We start from the raw sequence: 25,487 nt of genomic DNA, 5'->3' as shown, positions 1-25,487 counted from the left end.
GGAGGGCCTTTAGGCCATCTGTATGGGGAATGCAGGTGTAGAGGGACTGGACATCCATGGTAAAGATGAGGTGTTGGGGACCAGGGAATTGGAAGTTCTGGAGGAGGTGGAGGGCGTGGGTGGTGTCATGGACATAGGTAGGGAGCTCCTGGACCAAGGGGGAGAAAATGGAGTCGAGATAGGTGGAGATAAGTTCGGTGGGGCACGAGCAGGCGGATACAATGGGTCGATCAGGGCAATCAGGTTTGTGGATTTTGGGAAGGAGGTAGATGCGGGCAGTGCGGGGTTGGGGAACGATGAGGTTGGAGGCTGTGGGTGGGAGGTCACCTGAGGTGATGAGGTTGTGGATGGTTTGGGAGATGATGGTTTGGTGCTCGGGGGTGTGGTCATGATCAAGGGGGCGGTAGGAGGAGGTGTCAGAGAGTTGGCGTCTGGCCTCGGCGATGTAGAGGTCAGTGCGCCATACTACAACTGCGCGTCCCTTGTCCGTGGGTTTTATGGTGAGGTTGGGATTGGAGCGGAGGGCTGCATGTTCTGCGGGGGAGAGGTTGGAGTCGGTGAGAGGGGTGGAGAGGTTGAGGCGATTGATGTCTCAACGGCAGTTGGAGATGAAAAGGTCGAGGGAGGGTAGGAAGCCTTGGGGTGGTGTCCAGGAGGATGGGGTGTGTTGGAGGTGGGAGAAGGGGTCGGTAGAGGGAGGGTTAGGCTCACGGTTGAAGAAGTAAGCATAGAGGTGGAGGCGGCGGAAAAACTGCTCTATGTCCAAACGTGACCAGTATTCGTTGATGTGTGGGTGGAGGGGGACAAAGGTGAGCCCTTTACTGAGGACTGACCGTTCGTCCTCAGTAAGGGGGAGGTCTGGGGGGATGGTGAAGACTCAGCAGGGCTGGGTGCTGCTGTCTCCTCTGGAGCTGCTGGCTGTGGAGGCAATGGGCGGAGCGATGTCGGTGTCAGCTGTGGGCGGAGTTGCGTCGGCTGTGGGCGGAGCGACGTCGGCGTCGGTGGTGGGCCGTGCGGCGTCGGCTGTGGGCGGAGCGGTGTCGGCAGTGGGCGGAGCGGGATAGGCGGCGGCAGCAGCGGTGACGGTAGGTGCATCTTCAGTGTCTGTTGTGTTGGCCTCAGAAATGGAGGCGGTGGCATCAGCAGCGATGGCGTTCGCTGTCCCGGAAGTGGTGTACCCGGCGGCGGCGGATGTGACGTCATCTGTGGGTGCTCCGACAGTGGCCACATGGCCAATTGCGGGGGCACATTGTGGGGAAGGTCCTGGATAGGTTTGGGGATTTGGGAGGTGGAGGAAGCCCGTTTGGGGTGGTAGGCACCAGTAAGTTTACTGTACTTATGGTTTTTAGTGTCCAGTAAAGCTGAGTAGAATTGTGAGTTCATGTTGTGGATCCTACGAAGAATAAAAAACAGGAGAGGTCCTTTGCAGGTCTGGGAGAGGGAGGCTCTGAGCTGGGGTAGGCTTGATTGTAGTGCCTGGAGATGCCGGCGCATTGCTGCGAGTGTGTGTTTCAGGAGTTGCAGGGAGAAACGCTTCTGAAGGATCTCAGTGCTCTGAATGTGGACATTGTCACAGTTGGGGCCAAATTGGGAAGGCCTGAATGTAGACTGTAGTCCATTGGGGATGATCTGGTTCCGTAGGCAGGTACTAAGAAAGGTGATGTGGCTGTAGTACCTGGTTTGCTTCAGGACATGGTCACTTCTGGCTGAAATTTGTCATATAGTCATCAATAGAGTAAAAGAGTCATGTAGCATAGAAACAGGACCTTCGGCCCACCATGTCTATGCTGACCAACAAACACCAATCTGTACTAATCCATTTACGTGGGCCTGGTCCCTAGTTAGGGCATTTTAAGTGCTCATCCATTGTTGTGAATACTTCAACTTTATCTCTTGCACTGATATGCTGAACTGTGCCATCATTAAGGATGGGTATATTTGTGGAGCCTCCTCCTCCAATCAGTTATTTAATTGTTCAATATCATTCATGGCTGGATGTAGCAGGACTGCAAAGCTTGAGCTCCTCTGTTGGTTGTAGGATCACTTAGCTCTGTCTACCACTTGCTGCTAATGTTGTTTGACATAAAGTATTCCTGTTGACACCTCACTCTTAAGTATGTCTGGTGATGCTCCTGGCATGCCCTCCTGCACTTTTCATTGAACCAGGATTGACCCACTGGCTTGATGGGTATAGTAGAGTGGAGATATGCCAGGCCATGAGGTTGCAGGTTATATTGGAGAACAATTCTACTGCTGATGGCCCACAGTGCCTCACGGATGCTAGTCTTGAGTTGATAGCTCTGTTCAAAGTCTGTCCCATTGTGCACAATGATATGTGAAGATGGGACTTCATCTCCACAAAGAGGGGAGGCAATGGCCGAGTGGTATTACCACTGGAATGTTGATCCAGAGACCCAGATAACATTCTGGGGATTTGGATTTGAATCTTGCCACGGCAGATGATGGCATTTGAATTCAATAAAATATCTGGAATTAAGAATCTAATGATGACCATGAATTTATTTCGAATGTCGGAGAAAACCAACTGGTTCACTGATGTCCTTTAGGGAAGGAAACTGCCATCCTTACCTGGTCTGGCCTACATGTGACTCCAGACCCACAGTAAAGTGGTTGACTCTGAACTTCCCTCTTGGCAATTAGGGATGGGCAATAAATGCTGCCTAGCCAGCAATGCCCTCATCCCATTAAAGAATTAGGAAAGAAAAGAAGACAAAAGGACTGCGCGGTGGTCACATTTACTAATACTGTCACAGATGCATCTGTGGCAGGAAATGCTGCTCCCTCCACATTTCACTTCAGTTCTGATGAAGAGTCATCTAGACTCGAAACATTAACTTGCTTTCTCTCCATGGATGCTGTCTGACCAGCTGTGATCTCCAGCATTTGTTGTTTTCAGTATAGATTCCAGCATTGGCAGTAATTTAGAACATAGAACAGTACAGGTCTTTTGGCCCACGATATTGTGCCAACCTATTATCCTAATAAGATCAAACTACCCTGCATACCCTACATTACACTATCATCCATGTGCCTATACAAGAGTCGCTTAAAAGTCTCTAAAGTATCTGACTCCACTACCACTGCCGACAGCGCATTCCACATGCCCACCACTTTCTGTGTAAAGAACCTACCTCTGACATCTCCCCTATACCTTCCTCCAATCACCTTAAAATTATGTCCCCTCGTAATAGTCATTTCCGCCCTGGGAAAAAGTCTCTGGCTATCCACTCTATCTATGCCTCTCATCATCTCGTACACATCTATCAAGTCACCTCTCATCTTTCTTCGCTCCAATGAAAAAAAACCCAGTTCCCATAATCTTTCCTCATGAGACCTGCCCTCCAGTCCAGGCAGCATCCTGGTAAATCTCGTCTGCACCCTCTCTAAAGCTTCCACATCCTTCCTTTTCTGAGGTGACCAGAACTGAACACAATATTTAAAGTGAGGTCGAACCAGGGTTATATGGAGTTGCAGCATAACCTCAAGGCTCTTAAACTCAATTCCCCTGCCAATGAAAGCCAACACACCATATACCTTCTTTACAACCCTATCATCTTGGGTGGCAACTTTGAGGGATCTACGGATGTGGACCACAAGATCCCCTTGTTCCTCCACACTGCCAAGAATCCTGCATTAACCCTGTATTCTACATTCAAATTCGACCTTCCAAGATGAATCACTTCACAGTTTTCTGGGTTGAATTCCGTCTGCCACTTCTTTGCCCAGCTCTGCATCCTGTCAATGTCCTGTTGCAAACTACAACAGCCCTCCACACTATCCACAACTCCACCAACTTTCGTGTCATCGGCAAACTTACTAACCCACCCTTCCACTTCCTCATCCAAGTCATTTATAAAGATCACAAAGAGCAAAGGTTCCAGAACAGATCCCTGCGGTCATCGAGCTCCAGGCTGAATAATTTCCATCTACTGCCACCCTCTGTCTTCTATTGGACAGCCAGTTTTGTATCCAGACAGCCAAATTTCCCTGAATCTCATGCCTCCTTACTTTCTGAATGAGCCTACCGTGGGGAGCCTTATCAAATGCCTTGCTAAAATCCATATACACCCACTGCTCTGCCTTCATCAATGTGTTTTGTCACATCCTCAATAACTCAATAAGGCTTATGAGGCATGACTTGCCCCTCACAAAGCCATACTGATTATTTCTAATCAAACTGTGCTTTTCCAAATAATCATAAATACTATCTCTCAGAATCCTCTCCAATAATTTGCTCACCACAGAAGTAAGACTGACCGATCTGTAATTCCCAGAATTATCCCTATTCCCTTTCTTGAACAAGGGAATAACATTTGCCACCCTCCAATCATCTGGTACTATTCCAGTGGACAGTGAGGATGCAAAGATCATCGCCAAAGGGGCAGCAATCTCTTCTCTCGCTTCCTGTAGAAACCTTGGGTATAGACCATCTGGCCCAGGGAACTTATCTATCCACATGTTTTTCAAAATTTCTAGCACATCCTCTTTCTTAACATCTACCTGTTTGAGCAAATCGGCCTGTTTCATGCTGTCCTCACAAATGTCAAAGTCCCTCTCACTGGTGAAATACCGAGGCAAAGTATTCATTAAGGATCTTCCCTATCTCCTCTGACTCTGTGCAAAAGTTCCTTTGGCCATCCTCTTGTTCCTCACATAAGCATAGAATGCCTTGGGGGTTTCCTTGATCCTGCCCGCCAAGGCTTTTTCATACCCACTTCTAGCTCTCCTAAGTCTATTCTTCAGTTCTTTCCTGGCTACCCTGTAGACCTCTACAGTCCTGTCCGATCCTTGCATCCTCAACCTTAAGTAAGCTTCCTTCTTCCTCTTGACTGGATGTTCCACATGTCTTATCATCCAAAGTTCCTTCATCTTACCATCCCTTCCTTGCCTCAGTGGGACAAACCTATCCAGTATTCATAGCAACTACTCCCCAAACAGACTCCACAGGTTGTGCATTTCCCTGAGAACATCTGATCCCAATTTATGCTCCGCAGTTCTTGCCTAAGAGCATTGTAATTCCCCCTCCCCCAATTAAATACTTTCCCATACCGTCTGCCCCTATCCCTCTTCATGACTATAGTAAAGGTCAGGGACTTGTGATCACTATCACTGAAATGTTCTCCAACCGAGAAATCTGACACCTGGCCTGGTTCGTTGCCAAGCACCAAATCCAATATGGCCTCCCCTCTGGTCTGCTTATGTACATATTGAGTCAGAAATCCTTCCTGGACACACCTGACAAAATCTGCTCCATCCAAACTATTTGCACTTAGGAGGTTCCAGTCTATATTAGGGAAGTTGAAGTCACCCATGACAACAACCCTATTACCTCTGCACCTTTCCAAAATGTCTCCCAATCTGTTCCTCAGTGTCTCTGTTGATATTGGAGAGTCTATAGAAAACTCCCAATAAAGTGACTGTTCCTTTCCTGTTTCTGACTTCCACCCATACTGACTCAGTAGACAAACCCTCCTCCATGACCTCCCTTTCTGCAGCTGTGATACCATCCCTGATTAGCAAAGCCATTCCCCCACCTCTTTTACCTCCTTCCCTATTTCTTTTGAAACATCTATACCCTGGAACATCCAACAACCATTCCTGCCCCTGTTATCCAAGTCTCCGTAATGGCCACAACATCGTAGTTCCAAGTACTGAATTTGCTCCTAAATTGGTAAGGATTGTTTTCCTTTTTGGTTTCAGTCTACCAGCAATGTCCTATAGGACCTGACCAGCTACAGTTATACAGCTATAGACAGGTACAGCACAGAAACAGACTCTTCAGTTGAACTTGTCCATGCTGACCAGATTTCCTCAATAAATCTAGTCCCATTTGCCAGCATTTGGCTGAAATCCCTCTAAACCTTTCCTATGCATATACTTAACCATATACATTTTAAATGTTGTAATTGTACCAGCCTCTACCACTTTCTCTGGCAGCTCATTCCACACACGCATCACCCTCTGCATGAAAAGGTTGCTCCTTTGGTCCCTTTGAAATCTTTCGGTCCCTTGAAATCTTTTCCCTCTCACCTTAAACCTATGCCGTCTAGTTTTGGACTCTCCCACCGTGGGGAAAATATCTTGTCTATTCACTCTGTCCATGCCCCTCATGATTTTTATAAATTTCTATTATGTCACCCCTCAGCCTCCAATGCTCCAGGCAAAATAGCCCCAGCCTATTTAGCCTCTCCCTACAGCTCAAACCCACCACCCTGGCAACATTCTTCTAAATCTTTTCTGAACCGTTTCAAGTTTCACAACATGGTTCCTATAATAGGGAGACCAGACTTGCAAGCAACACTCCAAAAGTGGTCAAATCAATGTCTTGTAAAGCCGCAACATGACCTCCCAACTCCTATACTCAATGCACTGACCAATAAAGGCAAGCATACCAAAAGACTTCTTCACTATCCTGTCTACCTATAACTCCACGTTCAAGGAACTATGAACCTGCACTCCAAGGTCTCTTTGTTCAGCAAAACTATCAAGGACCTTTTCATTGAGAGTGTAAGTCCTGCCCTGATATGCCTTTCAAAATGCAGCACGTTACATTTATCTAAATTAAACTCCAATTGCCACTCCTCGGCCATTTGGACCATCTGATCAAGATCCCGTTGTACTCTGAGGTAACCTTCTTCGCTGTCCACTCCACCTCTAATTTTGGTGTCATCTGCAAACTTACTAATCATACTTCCTATAATCACATCCAAATCATTTATAAAAATGACAAAAAGCAATGGACCCAGCACCAATCCTTGTGGCACACTGTTGATCATAGGCCTCCAGTCCAAAAAGCAACCCTCCACCACCACCCTCTATCTTCTTTGGGCCAGTTCTGTATCCACATGGCTAGTTCTCCCTTTATTCTGTATGATCTAACCCTGCTAACCAGTCTATCATGAGGAACGTTGTCAAACATCTTACTGAAGTCCATATAGATCAAGTCCACCATTGTGCCCTCATCAACTCTCTTTGTTACTTTTTCAAAAACCTTATTCAAGTTCGTGAGACATGATTTCCCATGCACAAAGCCATGTTGACTATCCCTAATGAGTCCTTGCCTTTCCAAATACCTGTAAATCCTGTCCCTCAGGGTTCCCTCCAACAACTTGCCCACCACCGATGTCAGGCTTACCAGTCTATGGTTCCCTGGCTTTTCCATACCACCTTTGTTAAATTGTGGCACCAAGTTAGCCAACCTACAGTCTCCTGGCACCTCACTTGTGGCTATTGATGATCCAAATATCTCAGCAAGGGACCCAGCAATCACTTCCCTAGCTTCCCCCAGAGTTCTAGGTTATGGCTAATAAGGTGCTGGGGATTTATCCACCTTTGTGCATTTTAAAATGTCCTCCTCTTGTGTAATATAGACATGTTACAACATGTTGCTATTTATTTCCCCATGTTCTCTGTCTTCTTAGTACATCCCTCATCTCCTGCAGTTCCACACATAGTTGGCCATGCTGTCTTTAAGGGGCCCTATTCTTTCCCGAGTTACTCTTTTGTCCTTAATGTATTTGTAGAATCCCTTTGGATTCCCCTGTATCTTATTTGCCAAAGCTGTCTCATGTCCCCTTTTTGCCCTCCTGATTTCCCTCTTAAGTATACCCCTATTCCCTTTTTAGTCTTCTAGGGATTCACATAATCTCTGCTGTCTAAACCTGACATAGGCTTCCTCTTTTTCTTGGCCAAAACCTCAATTTCTCTAATTATCTAGCATTCAGTACACCTAACAGCCTTGTCCTTCATCCTGACAGGCACATACTGTCTCTGGACTCTTGTTATCTCATTTTTGAAAGCTTCCGATTTTCCAGCTGTCCTTTCACTTGCGAACATCCACCCCACCCCCAAATCAACTTTTGAAAGCTCTTGCCTAATACCAGCAAAATTGGCCTTCCTCCAATTTAGAATTTTAACTTTTAGATCCAGTCTATCCCTTTCCATCACTACTTTAAAACTAATGGAATTATGGTCACTGGCTCCAAAGTGCTCCCCCACTGATAGCTCACCTGCCTGCCTTACTTCTCAAGAGTAGGTCAAATGTTGCACTTCTCTAGTAGGTACATCCACATACTGAATCAGAAAATTTTCTTGTCCACACTTAATAAATTCCTCTCCATCCAAGCCCTTAACACTATGGCAGTCCCCGTCCATGTTTGGAAAGTTAAAATCCCCTACCATAACCACCCTATTATTCTCACAGATAACTGAGATGTCCTTACAAATTTGCTTCTCAATTTCACGCTGACAGTTGGGGAGTCTATAGTACAATCCCAATAAGGTGATCATCCCTTTCTTATTTTTCGGTTCCGCCCAAATAATTTCCCTGGATGTTTGCCCAGGAATATCCTCCCTAAGTACAGTCATAATGTTATTGCTAATCAAAGTCACCACTCCCCTTCTTGTCTTGCCCCCCTTTCTAACTGGCCTATAGCATCTATATCCTGAAATATTAAGCTGCCAGTCCTGTCCATCCCTGAGCCACGTTTCTGTAATCATTATGATATCTCAGACCCATGTTCCTAACCATGCCCTAAGTTCATGTGCCTTACCTGTTAGACCTCTTGCATTGAAATAAATAGTCTAATTTATCAGTCCTACCTTGTTGCCTGCTTTGTTCCTGCCTGCCCTGACTGCTTGACATGCTCCTTTTCCAAACTGCACCAGTCTCAGACTTGTCAGTTTCTGCACTATCTTGCTGGGTCTCTTCGCAGACCCCCGCCCCTCCCCCAAACCCTGCACTAGTTTAAATCCTCCTGAGCAGCTCCAGCAAATCTCCTCACCAGTATATTTCAATCAGTAATGCTGCTGCCAAGCCACTCTTGACAGTGGAGTTTGAAACTCTCCATTCAGAGTACATTCTGCACCCGACCGCACTCCATGCTTCTTCCAAGTGTTATTCGACATAGAAGAATACTGATTCACAGCTAAGGGAGGATGGTATGCTGTAATCAGGAGGACCTGATGCCGTGAGACTTCATGGAGCCCTGAGTTAATGGTGAGGACTCCCAGGGAAACACCCTACCAACTGTATACTACTGTGCTGCCTCCTCTGCTGGGCCTGTTCTGTCAGTGGGACAGGACATATCCAGGGATGTGATGGTGGAGTTTAGGACATTGTTTGTAAGGTATGATTCTGTAAGTGTGACTATGTCAGGCTTTGCTTAATTAATCTCCGAGGCAACTCTCCTAATTTTGTCACTAATTCCCAGATGTTACTAGGAAAACTTTACAGGGTTGACAAGGTTGTTTTTGATATTAGTTGTTTCTGATGCTGTCCTGTTCAATTTCATTTTTGAAACTTTCTAGTGATTATTATAATTAAATGGCATTTTAGAGGATATTTGAGAGACATGTGTAGGCCAGACCAAGTAAAGATGGAAGAGTACCTTCCCTGAAAGATTTTAATAATTAAGATGATTTTTTTTGACGATCAATAATGGTTTCATAGTCATTATTTGAATATTAATTGCAGATAGTTTTAAAATTTAATTTCAAACTCAGGTGCCCAGAATATTTCTTGAATTTCTGGATTAATTGCTTATCGAAAATATCAGTACTCTGTCATTTCCCCATAATTTTTGAAAGGGTTCGGAAAAGATTTACAGGGATGTTGCCAGGGTTGGAGGGTTATAGCTATAGGGAAAGACTGAATAAGCTATTTTCACTGGAGTGTAGGCAGCTGACAGTGACCTTATAGAGGTTTACAAAATCATGAGGGGGATGGATAGGGTGAATAGCCAAGGTCTTTTTCCCAGGGTAGGGGATTCCAAATAAGAGGACATAGTTTAAGGTGAGAGGGGAAAGACTGAAAAGGAACCTCGTGGTAATTTTTTTCACACAGAGGGTGGTGAGTGTATGGAATGTGCGTGAACTTGCAAGTGGTAGTATTCTCATGTTTCAGCTGCCCTTGTCTTTCCAGGTGAAATTGGTCATAGATTTAAAAGCTGCTTTCTTGGGAGCCATAGTGATTTTCTGTAGTGGGTATATAAGTGCATCCAAGGCTGTTGAGATAGGTGACATTGTTTCACTGACCTCCTGTTCAAAGCAAGCATAGAATGCATTGAGCTTGTTGGGTAGGGATTCTGTTTGACTTCACTTTGTAGGCCGTTATGTTCTGTAAGCTTTGCCACAAATGACAGGTATCTGTGGTTGGTCTGGGTCTCAAGCTTAGTTTCAATCTTCAGTGTGGGTCTCAATCTTGCTGTAGCAGATGCATCTTTCAATGAAGGTATTGGTAGGAGTGATCACCTCAACCGTTTTTGTAGGATGAATTTCTATCTTCAAACTAAAGATGATTTCCATTATATGCTGTGTTGAACTGAATACTGTTAGAAAAGTTCCAGCAATTAAAAATTAGGCATACAAGAGATGCCATGGATGATCATCAGCAGAAGAATTATATTCACCCACAATCTGTAACTTTATGGCCTAAGTTATTCTTTTTACCATTACAATCAATTTGGATTCCATCACAGCCACTTGGCTAATTGACTTATTTCAATATTAGTACAAGCATAGAGAAATGAGCTGAGACATGAAGTGAGAGTGATTGCCTTTGAAAACTTGATAGTATTGGACCAAGAGTAGCGTCAAATGCCTTAGCAAAATTAATGTCAGTGGGACTCAGTGGGGAAGCTATTCAATGAATGAAATCATATACAGGCTCAGGAAAACAGTTGTGGTTTTTGGAGGTTTTGGTATGCCATGCCATCCTGGCCTGCAGTGTTCTGCACAATTGGAGCAGGCTATGAGGTGCAATAATAGACGATGAGCAGCCAGGAAACTGTAACACCATAAGAATTGCAACAGGATTTGGCCATTTGGCCCCTTGAACATACTCATGACTGATCCGAAAGTCCATAATTCCACTTTCCTGCCCTTTCCCCATAAATTGGAGCAGTTGTTCCAGGAGAAGGATAAGGATATTGAGATTGTGGTTGAGGGAGTTATTTTTGTGAATGACAGAGCTCAGCTGCATCAGGCACAACAAGGCAGACAGGCCTTATTGATTCTAGTAGATGCCATTTGGGTACAGAAGATCATTGTAGAGTGTTAAGGTTAAGACTTAGTTGGTTTTTTGGGTGTGAACTGCAGCCACACATTTCCTTTGTGCTTTCCATTGTTGACTCTCAATAAAAGTCTATAACATGTTGGGATTTCTCTGAATGCTTGCCTGTATGTGATGTTCCCCTGCTGGACAACAACAAAGTATGGATGACCACTGGACATTGGAGACAGAGAGTTGCTGATTCCCACAGAGTCTTTAGATAGTATGTCTCTAGGGACAGATAAAGTATGCGGTGTGTTGGTCAGACAACAACTAGGGTGAAAGTACAGGGTTTTGTGCGAGAAGGAATGTCTACCATAGGGACATGCAGGTAGTTAGTGAGGTTTAATCATTGTATTCAGTAAGATACAGTTTGTCCAGTTTGTACTGATCCCACCTCCCCCAGAACCGGTCCCAATGTTCCAGGAATCTGAAACTGTACCCCACTTGCACTATTTTTCCAGCCACATTGTCAATTGATATAACCTGCTATTCTACTCAGACTAGCACGTGACACTGGGAATAATTCTGAGATCACTACCTTAGAGGTCCTGCTTTTCAACTTGCTTCCTAATTTCCTATAATCGGCTTTAGGACCTCATCCCTATTTGTACCAATGTCACTGGTCCGGAAATGTATCATGATCACTGGCTGTTCACCCACCTCCTCCAGGATACATCCTTTGACCCTAGCACCAGAGAGGTAACGTAAGATCCTGAAGACTGATTTATGGCAACAGAAATGCCTATCTATTGCCCTTAAAATTGAATCCCCCGTAACTATTGCATTCCCACACTTTCTCCTACTCGTCCCGGCAGCAGAACCAAGAAATTTGACTGTTTGACTGGTTTCCCCGAGAGGCCGTTTTCCCGCCAAGCAGTATATCTGTTATGTAGGGTTCCTTGAATTGCCTGCCAAAGTCCTCTTACTCGACCTGATGTTCACCCACTCCCATTCTTCTTGTGGAGTCTTTGTCTACAGTGTTCATGTTATTCACGATATTCTCAGCTTTCACAGATGTTCCATACTGTCTCCAGCTGCTGGTCCAGCTTTGAAACTCAGGCTTCTAGAAGCTGTAGCTGGAGTCACTTCCTGCACATTTGCTGGTCCTGGGCACTCAAAATGTGACTGGCTTCCCATGGAGCAGGAGAATTAAACCACTACTTTGAGCTCTCCTGCCATGACTTACCAATTTAGATTAAACCTTTAAAGGGCTCTTAAAATCAAATAATATTAATTAATTTAGGGCCCTTCTTCCCTTGACCTTGTTAAAATAGAATTACAAACTATGTACTACAAAATTAGAATTTTACAAATTATAAGCAATAATAGTTGTACAAATACTTGCCATCTGTACTCACCCACTCAGCAGCTTCAATTTGCCCATGTCACTATGCAATCCTGATATTACCTCAGGAGCTCTGCCTCTGGATTTAGTGAAGGTGATGCTGCGCTGCTTCTTTGAAAATTTTCCTGCTGCTTTGCTCATCTCCACCTTACCAGATTCGTTCGCTGTCTGACCTCTGGTGCTCTGCATTGTAAGTACTCTTTCCCCTTATGCCCCAAATTCCCTAAGACCTTACATTTGTGTTAAAGAGCAGAGGGGCTCACTGATCAGAGAAAAGGAGATCATGTTATTTCTGCTTCTCTGTGCCATCTAGGGCTGACACAAAGGAACAAAGCTTACCAAGACTGTGTAGTTCACCAAAACAACATTCCTTGACCCTGCTCCTGCCTCAGGCTTATCTGTTGCTGAAACCATCGTCCATGTCTCTGTTACCTTTAGACTGAATCCAAAGCACTTCTGAGTGGCCTTTCACCTTCCTATCGCCATATGCTTTAGCTCATCCTGCAGCCAATGACTTAACTCAGAAGTCTTGTTTACCCATCAGTACCCCATGCTCACTGTCTTACATTGGCATTCAGTTAAGCAACAGTTCAATTTTATAATTTTCACCCTGCTTTTCAAATTCCTCCCTATCTCTGTATAGCCTCACCATGACCATTATGGAACCTTTTACTGTCTCAGAGCCTCCATCCAACTAGAACTTACCATGCAGCAAGAAATAAAGCTACACTCATTCTGAAGACAATACGTTCTTTCTGACCATTATTGTAAACCTAAACCCTTTCATTTCAGATTTCACATCACCGTACTGAATGAAAATGAAAATTCAATCCACTGATTTGAGGCACACTGACAGACATAGGCAGTGACAGGTTGAAAAGGATTGTTTCTTTAGGCCATTCTTTCATGTGAATCATATTTCAGTTCTGTCAAGTCTTGTATATGAGGTGTGAGCTTCATGTATTACAGCCCTCTATTGTGCAATTACACTCAGCTTTTACAGTCTTATGACAATCAGGTGATATTCTAGTTGTGGTTGAGAAAGGATTCACCCTCACATTTATAGATTGTTCACTAGTAGCACCTCATCTCCCACATCACCCCCTTTATTGTCCCTACATCTCAATGAAGACAAGTGCCCACTCTCCCCCATCTCTACTTCTTTGTTGTAACATGTTAAGCCTGTGTCCCGTTGTACCACATTATTACATTTAAGCAAGCCCAGGGAGACAGGTTTCACAAAATAAATTTATTTGTTTATTTACCATACTACAGGGACGAAAGACAATACCCGCCATATTATTACAATGCAACATTTTACTCCTCTAAAATGTCTTTCCTTCTCCCACTTTTTTCAATATTGTCACAGATCGAGGTATATGTGTACCTTGGTATAGATTTCTCAGTCCCTTTGTACTGTTGGGAAAATTGATGCATTTACTTCAGAACCAGAGCCTTCAATGATATCATAAATCTATATTTCTTAATGTAATGTGACAACTCAGGAAACCCAACTGAGTGAGCATGGAGTAACACTGCAGAGAATGGGAAAGAATTATGCAAGGTCTATATGCAAAGTCTCAACGTTAAAATGGAACTAAAACAGAAGTTGCTAGAAAAGCTCAGCAGGTCTGGCAGGTCTACTGAGCTTTTCCAGCAACTTCTGTTTTAGTTCCTGATTTACAGCATCTGCAGTTCTTTCGGCTTCTCAAAGTTGAAAATTGTCCTTAACATTCTTTTAGTTATCACCTAGTTAACGGCAAGAAAACCATGATCTTAGTGAAAGGCGAAATAGACTCAATGGACAGAATGTCCACCTTCTACTCCTATGTCTTAGGGTTAGTATGGTTTTTAAGAAATGAACACATGCTCCCTGTTTCACCTACTCCCTGTTTCAGCAAACTCCAGTAACACTCTAATGCAATTGAACAGCACTCTAGTGCAAATTCTCCTCCTAAGAAATATTTCTGTGCATGAGTCACCTTGTTTGTTTCCATAACAATCCTAAACCTGTTGATAATATGTTCACTACATTATTCCTAAATGCTACTTTAGAGAAAAATATTCAACTGATTTCATTCCCCAGAATTAGGTTCAGCACTGCTTCTGAATCCTGAAAGTTCTCTGCATGCGTTTCAGAATTCCACCCACCCCTTCTATTTTTTCATTACGTTATTAGTATGCCAATCTATATCAGGATAATTGAAGTTCCCATCAGTATTTCTTGCATTTCTCTTTAATGTTCTTCAAAACCTGTTCATTTATCTTCATCCCAGGTCACCAAATGCTCATTAGAGTAACGAAAGCATTTAGCAGCTTGTATATGGAATGCTCATTCAACAGTTGCAATAGTAATAACTCGCAATTGCATAGTGTCTTTAACATAGCAAAAATATTCCAGGGTGCTCAGATGATTGGTAGACAAATTTAATACTGAGCCATAAAGAGCCAAGAGCTATTCAGATCGTTAATTAAAAACATCTTCAAAGTAAGTTCTATTTTTCACCTGTTTTTCTAATTAACCTGTTCAGAGATGTTATTACACAACTTTGGAACAGGTGGACTTCTTGTTTCAGGAGTAGGGCTGCTCTCACTGTGTCACAAAAGAGGCTTAAGAGACGATGGGCTGATTCATAATTTTTATTGAGTAAATCCAAGTTATGTTGATGATTTGAGAGTTTGTCACTTATGAGGCTATGTGAGCCCTCTTGCTAATAATAACTCTCCTCATGAATTACCTACCTGGAATCTCTTACGTCCGAATTCTATCCCAGAACAACTTGCCGCTCGGCGGATATCCTGGAACTAGCATACCTTGCGTCATTCTACCTTTAAAAGCATGATTTGCACCTGGAAAGCACTGTCAGTCCAGAGCTGCCCTGCATGGTTGGTGATATTTGCCCCAGATGTGGCAAACACAGGGAAATTGGCACACCACTTTGTAAACTGGATGCTGAAGGTCCTACTGGATGAGATGGTGCCAGTGTGGGCATCCTATTTCCACAGCATCAATAGTGGAGACCTTGATACCAGACTGTGCCAAGGTTGTCTCCTGGGTTAAAACAGTATGGTATTTACAGAATGTAAATGTCCTTCTCTATTCCTTCAGTGTAGTTCCACCATCTTCTCTTGAAGTAGCTTTGTGATGTTAGCTTCTGGTGGACCCTCTGGTGCTTTGTTATCTAATGTGCCAGATTTTATGTTCATGGACATGGGGTGTGTGTGGCCAGTGTGTGGCCAGTGCCCACAAGCATGCCCTGAGATGTTGCTGCCTGGTTTCCAAAAGTCGGTTCTGCTATAATGCGATAGTTGTGTTCCTGTGCAACATCGCATGATAGAAAATCACACTATAGAAATGACAGGGCCCATGGGAAAAATGGGGTTAGGGGCAGATTAAAAAAATCACTCAAAATAGCTCAAGAATCACTCAAAAGCCTAACACAAATGATAGCACAATTTGAATAAATGTTTAATTCATATCTAGTAATGAAATAAAAGTAGACTTTATACTGTACCTTGAAAAAATGTTAAGGTGACTTGATCGGGAATGAGGTTGTACTGTACCTTTTACAGAAAGCAATTCATGACAAAGCCCGTGAAATGATCAGGTGATGCTGGCATGGAGACTCTTTCAGTGCTAACATTCTATGTATTAATGACAAAGCCCGTGAAACAATCATGTGATGTGGAAGCGTACTCCTCCATATACTGATGGAATAGCGTTATAGCCAAGACAAGTTTGCGTTTTAGAAATTGCATTCCCATATTCGTCAATCACGTTACAGCCAATTCGCGTTGACGGAACATGTGTTACAGCAGGACTGACTGTGATGTCTGCTCTGAGTAAGCGGTAAACTGCATGTACCAAGTGCTCACTCTGGGACAACTTGTCAAGGAAACCAAAGTCAAGATTGTTTGGTAAAATGGGAGTCTTAACATTAATGAGGTGATTTGTATAACAAACATTAATCCTGGTGAATTGACATCTTCCCATCGTACAATAAAAATATTGCCAGCGACTTGTGAAAACTATACAAGATGGAGAGTGATAACCTTGATGCTGAGATGGATCTCGCTGCACTTTTTGCCCCATTCTGCTCACATCCCGCCATTGTCCATGTGACTCAGACCCCTATACCATTTTGTCCAACGTATAAGTAAAATTGGTTTGATGTAAAGTTCAGTCAGAGTGAGGTGAATGATGTAAGTCTGGATACCCAATGGTAAAATGAAAATACTGTACTACAAACTGTCATGTTGAAAACCAAAATGTAAAAATTCCTTAATCAGGTACATGGATAATGGAACTAGGCAGTGAAAGGTTAAAATTTAGGGTGTCTGAACAGCACAGTAAACAAGTCATTTTACATAACAACAACAGTTCACCTCTTCAAAGAAAGTCTCAAACCCAGGTTAAAGCTAAGAGAGTAACTGAAATTTACGTGTGCTGTTGTCTCAATTCAGAATGCACTTGCCAATCAATCAGCACCCAATTCTCATGCAGTGTAAATTGCCTCTCCCTTTGAGATTTGGTATTCTTAGAAATATTTCCTGATGAGCACAAGATTAAAAAATTTCAGCAGCATGTCTCTTGTTCAGTAGTACTCAAGTTTTATGCTACTTTATGTGAATGTTAGAAAACATCATTTCAAATCAATGTATACAATGAAAGATACCACTAAGATAGCAGAAAAGATAAAGTAAATTAAGGAGTATCATTAGATGAGGTCTAGTTTGGTTTCTAAAATCTTGAAAACAATAGGGAAAAGAAAAAGTTCAAAAATATGAAACAGATACACTGTGACTGAAAAAGGACACATACCTCAATTGGTCCTAAAGTCATATCCATCTGTATCTCATTTCTTCGTATTTCTGCTAAAGATTCCATTGCAAACCTAACATCATCCAAATCCTGAATAGGTCGTGCCAAATTTTTCATTTGTTCACTGACAAATGTTGATATCGCTGACATTTTTTCTTTGTATTGTTCATTCAAGAACCGACAAAGTAACATTATCCAACTTTTGACCTCCACCAATAGGGCCATTCTCATGGGTTCTAAGGAAAGCAGAACAGATCCAATTAAAGAAAATTCAATTCCAATGCTGGTTATTTAGTACACAAAACATCAAATATTGACCAAAAATTGTATTGGCAATGCTCCCATCAGTTGTACCTGAATTACATTCTCTGCTGATCTTCACAATAACCTACCAGAATATGCAGTGTTGGAAACATCGCTAAGATGGTGAGAGCTCTTTTAATCATGTTTAGAAGGCAGAGATAAAAGATAGGAGTAGGCCATTCAGCCTATCAAGTTTTCTCCATCATTCAATGAGATCATGACTGACCTAATAATCCTCAACTCCACTTTCCCGCCTTTACCCCAGAACAGTTTCTCCCCTTGCTGATTAAACATCGATCTTTCTCAGCCTCAAATACACTTATGACCCTCTGAGGTAAAGGATTCCACAGATTCATAACCATCTGATAAGAAATTCCTCATTACCTCTATTTTAAAAGTGCAAATTCTTATTTTGCATTTTTTTTAGTCAATCATGGGATACAGGCACGGCTGGCTTGGCCAGCGTTCATTGCTCATCTCTAGTTGCCCTTGAGAAGGTGCTGGTGAGCTGTCTTCTTATACCACTGCAGTGCATATGATGTAGATAGATCCAAAATGTATATAAGCAGGGAATTCCAGAATTTTCATCCAATGACACTATATATTTCAAAGCTAAGGCAGTGAGTGGCTTGGAAAGGAACTTGAAGTCCCAATGAATCTGCTGCCCATGTCTTTCTACGTTGAAGAGGTTGTAAGTTTGGAAAATGCTGTCTAAGGATCTTTGGTAAATTTTTGCAGTGCGTCTTATAGATAGTACACATTGCTACTACTGAGCATTAGTGATGGAGTGACTGTTTGTGCATGTGATGCTCATTAAGCGGGCTGCTTTGTCCAAGATGGTGTCAAGCTTTTTGAGTAATGTTGGAGCTCCATTCATCCAGGTAAGTGATGAGTATTCCCTTACACTCCTGACTTCTGCCTTATGGATGGTGGACAGGCTTTGGGAAATTAGTCATTGCAGGATTCTTAGTCTCTAACCTGCTCTTGTAACCACTGTATTTGTGTGTGAGTCTAGTTCAATTTATGGCCAATGGTAATGCTCAAGATATTGACAGTGGGGAATTCAGTGATGGAAATGCTGCTGAATGCCAAGAGGTGGTGCTTAGATTATCGCTTATTGCAGTTGGTTATTGCCTAGCATTAGTGAGGTGCAAATGTTACTTGTCACTTGTCAGCCCATGCTCGGGTATTATCCAGGTCTTCCTGCATTTTAACTTGGAGCTTAGATCTGATGTGTTGTTCGTGGGATTGTTTCGTTCTGCCTATCACTTAGTGGACTTATACTGTTTGGCACACAATTAGTCCTGTTTTGCAGCTTCACCTGGTTGATAACCCATTCTTTTAGGAATACCTTTGCTACTCCTGGACTCTCCATTGGACCAGAACTGATTCTCTGGCTTGATTCTAATGTTAGGCTGGGGGATATGCTGGGCCATAAGATTAAAGATTGTGTTGCAGTATGATTCTATTGCTGCTGATGGCCCACATGCCTCATGGATGCCCACTCTTGACTTGCTAGATCTGTTCAAAGTCTATCTCATTTTGCTCAGTGATAGTGCAACACAATGTGATGGAGGGGATTCTCAAAGTGAAGGCAGGACTTCACCTCCACAAACACTGTGCGGTTGTCACTCTTACTGATACTGTCATGAACAGATATATCGGTGGCAAGTAGTTTAATGAAGATGAGATCAATTATGATTTTATTTTCTCTCTTTGGTATCCTCACCACCTGCCACTGACACAGTCTAGCAGCAAAGTCCTTTAGGACAAGACCAGCAAAAAATCAACCCAAGAAAATATCATCTATGCCTGTGGACAGCAAACTGTAGAAATCACTTAAGTAATTGGGCCAGTTTTGTTATTTTCTTATATTTAATCCTTAATTGTGTTTGTCTGTCTGTCTGGCTTTTGTGTGAATGGGGCTGAAAATAAAAGTTTTGGGATTTATAGCATTGACAGTTAGATTACTTTGATGTTTAATCTTTGCTGTGCTGAAGTTATTGTATTGTTAATAAATTGCTAAGTCTTTTGTTTAAAGTACAAACTGGTGTCTGGAATTGATCACTTATAGAGTCTGAGATTGATTATTCAAAAGTCTGGTTAGGGACCATTGGGATCTTTGAAGGTTTGAATTTTATAGTGTTGTAAACACAGAGATTTGATATGGCTGATTTGGTTTGGCTATCTGTCTCCATATTGTAACATTTTGTAGTATTGTTAAAAACAAAGTCTGTACCGCTGTGTCCTTGTGTTTTGATAACAAAAATTCATAATTAAATTTAGATTAATCTAGCCAGATACTCTAGAACAGAGATGAGGAGGAATTTCTTCACCCAAAGCGTGGCAAATCTGCGGAACTCATTGTTGCAGAAGGCTATAGAGGCCAAGTCATTGAGTACACTTGAGAAAAATTGATTAGTAAAGGGATCAAGGGTTATGTGAAGAAGGCAGCAGGATGGCATTGAGAAACAAGACTCAATGGGCCGAATGATCTAATTCTGCTCATATATGGTCCTGATTTATCCAGTATTAACATCAATTTGGCAATCCCCCACAAAGTGAAGCCATGAGATTATAATCAAAATAGATGGCCTTTTGAAATCAAGAAGTTTAGGGTTAAAAGAAACTGGCACAGCAAAGGAATTGAGGCCTGCAGCAGGTCAGCCACCTGCTTATAGGATTGTGGGACAGGAATCAGCTGAATGGCGTTCTCTTGCTCCTATTTATTATGTTGTTTTGTTCTACATGGTTTTAGCACGATCACAATAGATGAGCTCCAGCTCCTGTGGCTAGGTTCAATGTAACCTCCATTATGAGTTTAACTTCTTCCTTTGAGTTGAGTTTACTTTCTAGATTTAGTTTGTGATGGTGCTGTTTCCTGGGTTATGAGTCATGCATTCCCCAATTAACAGCATGAACAACTAAAGAAATTTTTCCTGGCTCACTTCCTCAAATTGATTAATGATTCTGTAATAGCCTTTGTAAAAAAAAGCATAATGCTAAGTAATCTTTTAAGTACTTCCATGCTTTCCAATCTGATTTTGGAGAGGCAACTTTTGAATTTTCAATTTCTGTTTTATTCTCAAATTACTCTCATCTTCTTTTTCACTCTGTCCTTTCACTACCAGCAGCATTGTTTTCTCCTAACAGTCACCTTGTCATAATATCTTTTTAAAATGTTACTGTACGTGCTGATTCCCTCCTGTCTGGAGCACTCACCATATAATTGAAATCATTGACTTTCTTTTTGATTTGATGAAGTCAGTGAACATTGCTTTTAATGGTTCACCACAGGCAGATCATCACACTAATCCCTTGTCCACAGGAACACAATTTTGAATGTTAACCTTATTGTCAAATCTAGTTTTCATTGTTTGTTAGGAACTATTCAAATGTGAATTCTTTTCAGTAAATTGCTTTCCACCAATATATCTCAACACTCCAGCCTTGGACTAAAAATGATTCATTAATTAAAAATAATTTCATTTCATTAGTACCTTTTCTGAGGAATGCACGTATTATTCCATCATGTGACTTCTCAATTCTCAGAGCTTAATATATGCTCCTCTCTCAAATGACTCCCCAACCCAGTCAGAGTCTGGAAAGTTCTTCCCCTAAACTCTCTGGGTAATGACTTAGGAACTCTGGTTAACCGCTTCACACTGCTCTGAAGGTGTGTGTGTGTGTGTGTGTTTGTGTGTGTGTAGGAGGGCGGGGTAGAGAATTCCATAAATTCACTACTTAAGAAATTCTGTCACATCTCAGCTTTAAATGACTATTCCCTTATCCTGTAACTATGCACATTAATCCAAAGTCCTTTGCTAGTCAAAACATTTTCTCACCATTTACCTTGTCAACCCTATGTGAATCTTGTATGGTTCAATAAGATCAACCTCATTCTTCTAAACTCTAAGGAATAAGTCCTAAACCAATTAGCTGGTCAAGAAATAGCCTAGTGAATCTTCAGATCTGAAGAAATGTCACATAGGACTCAACACATTAATCCTATTTCTATCTCCAAATATGCTGTCAGACCTGTTGAGTTTCTCCAACAATTTCAGTTTTCGTTCCAAAATTTATTTCAGATTTCCAGCATCCACCGTATTTTCCTCTTATCTACCGAATCTCTTTTGAATTGCTTCCAGTTAAATATGGGTACCAAAACTGTGCAGAGTTCTCCAGGTGTGGTCTCACCAACACCCTGCACCATTGTAATGAGATATCCCTATTTTTAAACTCCAATCCCCTGACAATAAAGGGAAAATTTCCAGTTGCCTTCTTGCTTACTTACTGCACATGTATGTTAATATTTTGTGTTTCATACATAAGAACACCCAGATCCCTCCACGTGGCAATTTTTTGAGTCTCTCTGCGCTTAACTAATAGACTGCCAATTGATTCTTCCTCCCCGCAAAGTGCAATGACCTCAAACCTTCCTACATTAAATTCCATCAAGCAAGTTTTTCTCTACTCCCTCAATCAATTTATGTTCACTTATAGATTCTTTAAGTCCACATCACATGTTTCCCACCTATTTGTGTATCAACATCAAATTTGCACACACTATATATTGCTGCCCCACCCTCCAAGTTATTAGTGTGGATAATAACGAACTGAGGCCCTAGAAATGAACCTTGTACACATCATGAGTTATGTCCGTTCAGCTTGAAAAAGACCCATGAATCCCAGCTCTCCATCGTCTTTACATTAATTAATCCTGAATCCATGCTATGACAAAACCACCAATACTATGAGCTTCCAGTTTGTGCAATAACTCTTTATATGGCATAAATTTGAATGCCTTCTGGTAACCTAAATCCACAAACTTAACCCATTCCCCTTTATCAAGTCTGCTTGTTGTAGTCTCAATGCACTGTGGAAAATTTGTCAAACGTTTTCCTTTTCACAAAAAGGTATTGACGCAGCTTGATTATGTTAAGCTTTTCTAAACACCCTATTTCTTTCTTAAGAATGGATCCTTGCATTATCCCATTGACAGATGTATGGATACGTACCCTTTAGTTTCCTGTTTCCTGGGTTCTTCCTTTCTTGAATAGGGGCATTACATTTGTGGTTTTCCAATCTGCTGAAACCATCACCTTAAAATACATTTGCTGCTTATTCTGTGCGACACAGAAGTAGTCCTGTGTTGAAGGTTCATCAAATTGAAACCTCACTTTCAGGTATACCTGGTACACATCCTGGCATGCCATTGAACCAGTGCTGATCCAGTGGCTTGATGACAATGGTAAAGTATGCAGGGCCGTGACACTGTAGATTATGTTTGAGTGTAATTCTGCTGCTGCTAATGGCTCACAATGCCTTGTGGATGTCAGGCTTTGAGTTTGCTAGATCTGTTCAAATCTAAGCCATTTAGCATGGCATTGTGCTAAAAAACACAATTAAGAGTACACTCAAAGTGAAGACAGAGTCTTGTCTCCATGAGAAGTGTGTGATAAGCACTCCTATGAATACCATCATGGACAGATGCATCTGTGCCTGGCAGATTGGCAGGGTTGAGGTCAAGTATGATTTTCCCTCTGTTGGGTTCATTCAGTATCTGCTGCACACACAATCTGGCAACTATGTGCTTTTAGGCTTAAGTAATTTAATCAGGGATGTTGCAGCTGAGCCACTCTTGATGATAGACAACGAAGTTAATATTGTTAAATTAGCAAATGTAAGTTGGGAAAGAATCAAACATTTGCATTGTTGTGAGAGATAACTAATGAAGACCAAATCCCAAAACTAATTAGAAAACTGCAAGCTGTCTCAGAAGAGAGTAATTCCTGAGGAGTTGTAGCCCAGATCACATTTTGCTTTCTTCTTGCCTTCCAGACATAAATGAGCCGTAGACAATTTTTTGTGTGTTGTATTAATGAAGAAATGGGCTACTGAGAGAGTAAATAAACATTAGTTCGTACCTGTGTCCAGTTCAATAAAATCTAATATAATGCTGGAGGGTAGTTCCTCAATCTCTTGTTGGAAAGTAGCATAGAACTCTATTTCTGATCGGAATTCATACAGACTGGGATTCCGATCCATGAATTTCTGCGTAAAAATGATCAGAAATAAATTATATAGATAAATTGAATTACAAAAGGTTTTGAGAGATTACTTCCAAGAAATTCTGCAAATTATTAAAGATGGTGACCATAAATATACAATATATCATAATATGAACTCATTAGACTATTTCCAGTCTAATTAATCAGACAATTTGTCCTAAAAGCTGGATACATTACTAGAGAGGGCCTTGTTCCTTGTAGACAGAAAGAAAACATAGACGCAACGTTGGATAACAAGGTGTACAGCTGGATGAACACAGCAGGCCAAGCAGCATCAGAGGAGCAGGAAGGCTGACATTTCGGGCCTAGACCCTCTTCAGAAATCGGGGAGGGGAAGGGGGTTCTGAAATAAATAGGGAGAGAGGGAGAGGCGGATAGAAGATGGATAGAGGAGAAGATAGGTGGAGAGGAGACAGACAGGTCAACGAGGCGGGGATGGAGCCAGTAAAGGTGAGTGTAGATGGGGAGTTAGGGAGGAGATAGGTCAGTCCAGGGAGGACGGACAGGTCAAGGGGGCGGGATGAGGTTAGTAGGTAGGAGATGGGGTTGGGGCTTGAGGTGGGAGGAGGGGATAGGTGGGAGGAAGGACAGGTTAGGGAGGTGAGGACGAGCTGGGCTGGTTTTGGGATGCGGTAGGGGGAGGGGAGATTTTGAAGCTTGTGAAGTCCACATTGATAGCATTGGGCTGCAGGGTTCCCAAGCGGAATATGAGTTGCTGTTCCTGCAGCCTTTGGGTGGCATCATTGTGGCACTGCAGGAGGCCCAGGATGGACATGTCATCTGAGGAATGGGAGGGGGAGTTGAAATGGTTCGCGACTGGGAGGTGCAGTTGTTTAGTGCGAACCGAGCGTAGGTGTTCTGCAAAGCGGTCCCCAAGCCTCCGCTTGGTTTCCCTGACGTAGAGGAGGCCACAACGGGAACAGCGGATGCAGTATACCACATTAGCAGATGTGCAGGTGAACATCTGCTTGATGTGGAAAGTCTTCTTGGGGCCTGGGATGGGGGTGAGGGTGGAGGTATGGGGGTAGGTGTAGCACTTCCTGCGGTTGCAGGGAAAAGTGCCAGGTGTGGTGAGGCTGGAGGGGAGTGTGGAACGGACAAGGGAGTCACAGAGAGAGTGGTCCCTCCGGAAAGCAGATAAGGGTGGGGAGGGAAAAATGTCTTCGGTGGTGGACTCGGATTGCAGATGGCGGAAGTGTTGGAGGATGATGCATTGGATCTGGAGGTTGGTGGGGTGGTACGTGAGGACGAGGGGGATTCTGTTTTGGTTGTTATTGCGGGGAGGGGGTGTGAGGGATGAGTTGCAGGAAATGCGGGAGACACGGTCGAGGGCGTTCTCAACCACTGAGGGGGGGAAGTTGCAGTCCTTGAAAAACGAGGACATCTGAGATGTATGGGAGTGGAATGCCTCATCCTGGGAGCAGATGCAGCGGAGGCGAAGGAATTGGGAATAGGGGATGACAATTTTGGAGCAAGGTGGGTGGGAGGAGGTGTATTCTAGGTCGCTATGGGATTTGGTGGGCTTGAAATGGATATCGGTTTCTAGGTGGTTGCCAGAGATGGAGACAGAGAGGTCCAGGAAGGAGAGAGAGGTATTAGAGATGGTCCAGGTGAACTTAAGGTTGGGGTGGAAGGTGTTGGTGAAGTGGACGAACTGTTCGAGCACCTCATGGGAGCACGAGGCGGCGCCGATACCGTCATCAATGTCACGGAGGAAGAGGTGGGGTTTAGGGCCAGTGTAGCTACGGAAGGGGGATTGTTCCACGTAACCTACAAAGAGGCAGGCATAGCTTGGGCCCATGCGGGTACCCATGGCCATCCCCTTTTTCTGTAGGAAGTGGGAGGAATTGAAAGAGAAGTTGTTGAGGGTGA

At 42.9% G+C, this 25,487-nt stretch overlaps 1 protein-coding gene across 1 annotated transcript in view; it reads right to left on the bottom strand.

The window, feature by feature from the left end:
- LOC109930964 (dynein axonemal heavy chain 8-like) overlaps positions 1-25,487 on the bottom strand; it is a 2,199,840-nt gene that overhangs the window by 449,465 nt on the left and 1,724,888 nt on the right. The window contains 2 exon segments of the mRNA XM_048596622.1: positions 17,242-17,477; positions 23,472-23,598. Coding sequence (XP_048452579.1) covers positions 17,242-17,477; positions 23,472-23,598 — 363 coding nt within the window.

The sequence above is a fragment of the Rhincodon typus genome, chromosome 5 (assembly GCF_021869965.1).
Source record: "Rhincodon typus isolate 14 chromosome 5, sRhiTyp1.1, whole genome shotgun sequence".
NCBI classification, from domain to species: domain Eukaryota; kingdom Metazoa; phylum Chordata; class Chondrichthyes; order Orectolobiformes; family Rhincodontidae; genus Rhincodon; species Rhincodon typus.
This window is presented reverse-complemented; position numbering and strand designations above follow the sequence as displayed.